Genomic DNA, 6,000 nt, shown 5'->3' with positions numbered 1-6,000 from the left:
GTGATGTTGTTTCTTTGTCATGCACAATAAAAACACAGTTTTGCTTTAAACCACAGTTCAGCTCGGATAGGTGTTCCTAAATACTGTTAGTTGTTTTTTCTATTGTATCAAGACTGTTTGTTTTAATATGAGCTGTCTGGTACTTTGTTGTTTTTGACATTGTCTATTTTGTGTATCTTAACTAAAACATACAGCTTTGGCACAATTAACCCAATTTTTTTTTTTTTTTTTTTTTGGTGGTGTGTAGAGATGAGCCCGATGTTCGAGTCGAACAGAATTTCGAGTCGAACATAAGTGTGACTCGAACATCGGGTGCAGTGTTAATTTTAGTCTTAGAACTAAAATGGCATTTTAATTTTAGTCTTCTGCAATTGTTTTAGTTTTAGTCGTGTTTAGTTGTCTAGATCTCCAGTACATTTTAGTCGACTAAAATGTCCTACGTTTTAGTCGATTAAAATCTCCAGTACATTTCAGTAATTGCAATTTAGTTTTAGTCATAGTCTTTTGACTAAAATGGCATTTTAGTTTTAGTCTCATTTTAGCCTTTTGTCCTGGCAATACAGATAAAAGAAGTCATTGAAAAAAAACGGCATGGGATCCTCCTCAGTCCATTACCAGGCCCTTTGGGTATGAATATTAAGGGGAACCCCAAACCAATTTAAAAAAAAAAATTGTGTGGGGGTCCCCTCAAATTTCATACCAGGCCCTTCAGGGCCTGGCATGGGTGTCCCCCCAAAAATCCATACCCAGACCCTTATCCGAGCACGCAACCTGGCAGGCCGCAGAAAGAGGGGGGGGCGAGACAGCGCCCCCTCCTGATCCGTACCAGGCCACATGCCCTCAACATGGGGAGGGTGCTTTGGGGTAGACCCCAAAGCACCTTGTCCCCATGTTGATGGGGACAAGGGCCTCATCCCCACAACCCTTGCCCGGTGGTTGTGGGGGTCTGCGGGCGGGGGGGCTTATCGGAATCTGGAAGCCCCCTTTAAAAAGGGGACCCCCAGATCCTGGCCTTCCAGGTCCCCAAACACTTTTTATGACAATAACTTGCATATAAGCCTTTAAAATGAGCACTTTTGATTTTTCATGTTCGTGACCCATAGACTTTAACAGTGTTCGCATGTTCGAACAAATTTTTTGCCTGTTCGCATGTTCTGCTGCAAACTGAACCGGGTGGGTGTTCGGCTCATCCCTAGTGGTGTGTAGCAACTTATCCTAAAACATAACTCTTGTTGGAAGATTACACTCATCAGTGTGTCCTGCAACTACAACTGTGTACTGCAACTATAAAAATACCATACAAAATATTATGTTGCATAGGTCCTGACATAAAGGGAGACATATCTCAGGAAAACTGTTTATCAGGTTCCATCATACAATACCATACAGTCAAGAAAGAATACATGACCATCACCCATAATTTTTGTGATGCAGTGATGTGTTGTAATGATAATTGTTTTCTTTATTAACAGCCCTCACCTCACAGTGTTCATGGAATTTACTGCAGTCCAGCAGATGGAAACCCTATATTATTGACTGCAGGTTCTGACATGAAAATTAGGTAAGCAATACTTAATTTCAGGACCATTTATTAGATAGAGTCGAACTTGTGACATCAAGTACGTGTTAAATAAAAACAAAATACAATATAAGATAAAATGGCAACATGAAAGGCAAGTTAAGTGAAATTTCAATTTAGTTTGTGCAGAAGAGCTAACTTAGTTGCCCCTTAAAGCGGTAGTAAAGCCGATTTGTTACCTGCTGGAACCTAGGGCTCTCCGTGTGCAATTGCGGGAGTGATGTCATTGTGGCTCTGGCTACTCACAGCGGCAGAGCCCGCGAACCTGAAGGAAAGGCCTGGGGAAGATGTCAGCCCTCTCAGTGGTGACCGGGCACCGCTATTAGAGCTTTGTTTCAAGGAAAGTATTCCATAATGTGCTAGTATGCTAGGCTGTGCATACTAGCACATTATGCCATTGTCTTACAAGTTTTTTTGTTTGTTTAGCGGTTTACAACAGCTTTAATATAATACATTGGACAAATAAGTTGTTAGTTTGTTAAAACGACAGTGTAATCAGTGTATAAACATGCATTCCTGTATCAGACAAGGGTACTTGCATCAAAGAAACAGTAGTTTTGGTGTAATATTGAAAGAACAGTGTAAGTTGGTTGGTAAAATCTGAATGCTCTGTCCTTCCCATCAGATCGGTCAACAAGAAAGTGTCTGTACATGTTGCAGAGTGCTTATAGAGATATAATAGTCTTTAATGCAAGGATATTTAGTCAAGTCAAGCAACAGCCATCCCATATCTGTGGGCATGGATAAGATGTTAATAATAATTAAAAAATGACTGCGCTGTCCCAAATCTGTGATATAAAATGTGATTTGTAATGAAATTGAAATATATATATATATAGAAAGAAAGCAGCGACTTCCTGCAAGATACACACATCAATCAACAATTACCAAAGTCACGCTATATTTCTATAAAGTGAATCCGTGCTGTAAACTGAAATATTTCAGCCTTTCTAAAGTGAATAATATAAAAATGATCAAATTGCACATTAACAGTCCAGTCTTATTGCTAGTAGATCTCCATTGTGAAACAACACACAATGCACCCAAAAATGGAGATAAGAGAAATAATCTGCTATATTTCCATAAAGTGAGTCCGTGCTGTGAAAAGCAAAACATGCAATATAGAACACCGAGCCGTGATACACGCTAGTCCCGGAACCACGGGTTGCAATCGAGAACCGGCTGGCTTTGTGTTCTATACTGCATGTTTTGCTTTTAACAAATGTAAGTGCAGCACCTTTTATCCTTATTAAATAAAATACCCAATGATTTTACGCTATGGAAGCTTTTATCAGTCTTTTATGGGAAGCATCCGGCAACATATATCTGTAAGGGCCACAACTCCTGTGAAAACGCTGGGATCTTGGCTGTGTGACCAAAAAGGCCTGGGCTGGGTAATAAGCCAGAAGCGCTTGCGATCTCCTATAATAAGAGATTAACAGGAGTCGGTAAGCGGCAGTGTGTGTGGAGCTGGAAGGCAGACCTTTTCTCTCATCACCATTCCCGGGTGTATTGTGTTACAGTGGAGATCTACTAGCAGTAAGAGTGGACTGTTTACAATGCGCAATTTGATTAATTTCATTTATAATATTCTATAGAAAATATTTTAATTTACAGCACGGACTTTATGAAAATATAGCAGATTATTTCTCTTATCTCCATTTTTGGGTGCATTGTGTGTTATTTCACAATGGAGATCTACTAGCAATAAGAGTGGACTGTTTACAATGTGCAATTTGATCATTTTTATATTATTCACTTTAGAAAGGTTGAAAAATTTCAGTTTACAGCACGGATTCACTTTATGGAAATATGGCGCGACTTGACATTGAAAAATGGATAAGATGTTATAAATAAATATATTGTCAGTATAATAATAAACAACCAAGGCCAGTAGAATTCTGCAGAAGACTGTTGCCATCCATAATCTTGGCATGGCCATAGCAAGTAATAATTGTGTCCATATCCATCTCAGTGAATTTGCTCAGGAGAGAATTATGGCTGTATGCAAAGACATCTGAGCTCTAGAGATATGTCTGATCATAGTCTGCTGGTCCTAATCTGAGGTGTGTATTTTAATTGATTTCTTATAGGCAGGGAGCCAGCATGCTATACTGGTTCTCTGCCAAATATAAAATTGGACTTTATATTTCACTTAAAATGCATATGTTAAAGCTTTAGACGCTTATCATAAAGATGAAATTAGTTCAATACACAAACCATCTATGCAGGCACATAATTAGACACAGTGGGGTTTATTTACTAAAGCTAGAGAGGGCAAAATTAGTCACAATTCTGCATATAAACCAATCAGCTTCTAACCTCAGCTTGTTCAATTAAAGTGGATGTAAACCCACTCTCATCCTTTCTAAACTACTGCCATTGTGGGTATCTATAAGGATATACATGCCTCCTGCATGTATCCTTACCTGTCAAATGTCTCCCCTCTGTCTGTTATGAGACCCAAAAAACGGCAGATTCTGTGGGTGGGTCTGTTGTCCGGAGCTCAGTGATTGGAGTCGTGATGTCAGTAGACTCCCTGCCCACCTCTACACTCCCCTTGCCAAAATGCATTTTCTCCTGTATATTTCTTACACTGAACTTCTGCTATGATCACTAACATCCAGTCAAAACCCAGAAAAGTCACCACATGACTTCAGCATGCCCAATCATGCTGAGATGTGGAGCAGCCAATCCTGGGAGAGCTGGAGAAGAAAGGAGGAGGGGATCTGAAGTACACAGAATGTCTCTCAGAATCGATTCATACTGAGGCAGCACGACTTGCAGCGCGACTGCCTCAGGCGACTTGAACACGACAGCAGCGGCAACTTGCAAAACGACTTCTATATAGAAGTCAATGCAAGTCGCCCCCGAAGTAGTACAGGAACATTTTCCTAAGTCGGAATGACTTGCGTCGCTCCGATTAGAATGGTTCCATTGTACAGAACAGGACGCGACTTGTCCCAGGCTAAGTCGGCGGACAAGTCGTCCCAGTGTGAACCGGCTCTCAGGCTCTGCATGAGATATGTAAATCATCTGTCACTCACAGCAAGTGGGAGAAAAGGACTCCTATTTCTCTGTCTGTCCCTTTTTATCTCACTGAAAAAATATAAGAGGACTGCTCAGAGCTGGGTTAACTCTTCGTGGCAAGACTAGGCAAAGATGACATGAAATCCTATACTGTACAAGGTGCAAGCCTTAATTAAAAATGTATTTTTCCAGGTTTAGATCCACTTTAAGCTTTGGTAATAAAACCTGGAAGCTGATTGGTTTCTATGCAGAATTGTGACTCATTTTGCCCTCTCTAGCTTTAGTAGATAAACCCCAGTGAGGCTAAAGGAGTTGAGATTGTTCACAAAATAAATTGTATGGATATTGACTTCAGTTAGAAAATCACATGAAAAACAAATCTCTGTTTGCTTTCTTCACCTGCACACGATTGGATAGTTAAAGTGTATGTTCACACACTTTATCATGTTAGCATTCTCATCTACTTTTGTAAACCAGTCTCAGTATGTGTAAGCAGCTACTTTAGCCCTGGTTCACACCAGTGCAGCTGTGAAATCATGCTACTTCACCACGATTACAAAGCCGCAGATCAGTGTGATTTGAATCTACAATTTCATTGCGGCTTGCAGCTTCATTTAACAGAAATCAATTTAAGGTGCAATGAAGTTGTGAAAAGTAGCGCTGGAACCTTTTTTTTCAAAGTTGCTGCAACTTGAGTCGCAATGATTTCAACAGTCCCATTGCTAAAAGTAGGGTGCCACTTGTCATTCGATTTTGAACTGTCAAATCGCATTGGTGTGAACGAGGGCTAAAAGTGGTTGTAAAGACAGGAGATTTTTTTTACCTTACTGCATTCTATGAAGTAAGATATAAAACCTTCTGCATGGAGCTTCCCCTGCAGCCCCCTAAATACATATCTAAACCCATTCTTGATCCAGCCATGTGCACCAAAATCTGGGGCTCTCTCCCTCCTCATTTGCTCAGATACAGCAGCTGGAGCCTTTGGCTTCTGTTGCCAGTAATCACATCAGTGATGAGGAATCACGAGCAGGGGTCGGAGCAAGTATCCACATGTGCCCCCATAGCAAGCAGCTAACTTGTTTGTTTTTTTGACAAAAAAAAACTGTTGGCTATGCTCCTAAATGTCATACAGACTTGAGGTTTTTCTGCCAAAAGATCTGCTTTGCCAAGAGCTCTGTTTGTCAAAAGTTCTGCTTCTTACAATACAATACAATCATATGCATACACACTCATATCCTGTATCAAATGTCACCGACTCTTCTCAGCTCACAATCCACCTTCAAATATTGCTATTCATGCTCTCCTAGTATAAAGAGAATTAAAAAAACAAAATTAAAAAAGTAATGATAAACATTTGGGAATTTGTCTGGTTTCTGGCAGATTGCAAATGT

At 40.2% G+C, this 6,000-nt stretch overlaps 1 protein-coding gene across 2 annotated transcripts in view; it reads left to right on the top strand.

Annotated features, from left to right (window-relative positions):
* PIK3R4 (phosphoinositide-3-kinase regulatory subunit 4) overlaps positions 1-6,000 on the top strand; it is a 134,300-nt gene that overhangs the window by 104,977 nt on the left and 23,323 nt on the right. For both annotated transcript variants that reach the window (XM_073630334.1, XM_073630335.1), the window contains exon 18: positions 1,473-1,561. In XM_073630334.1, the coding sequence (XP_073486435.1) occupies positions 1,473-1,561 (89 nt within the window). The remainder of the gene's footprint in view (positions 1-1,472; positions 1,562-6,000) is intronic.

The sequence above is a fragment of the Aquarana catesbeiana genome, linkage group LG05 (assembly GCF_042186555.1).
Source record: "Aquarana catesbeiana isolate 2022-GZ linkage group LG05, ASM4218655v1, whole genome shotgun sequence".
Taxonomy (NCBI): Eukaryota; Metazoa; Chordata; class Amphibia; order Anura; family Ranidae; genus Aquarana; species Aquarana catesbeiana.
Note: the sequence above shows the minus strand (reverse complement) of the source record. Positions and strands in the feature narration are given on the sequence as shown.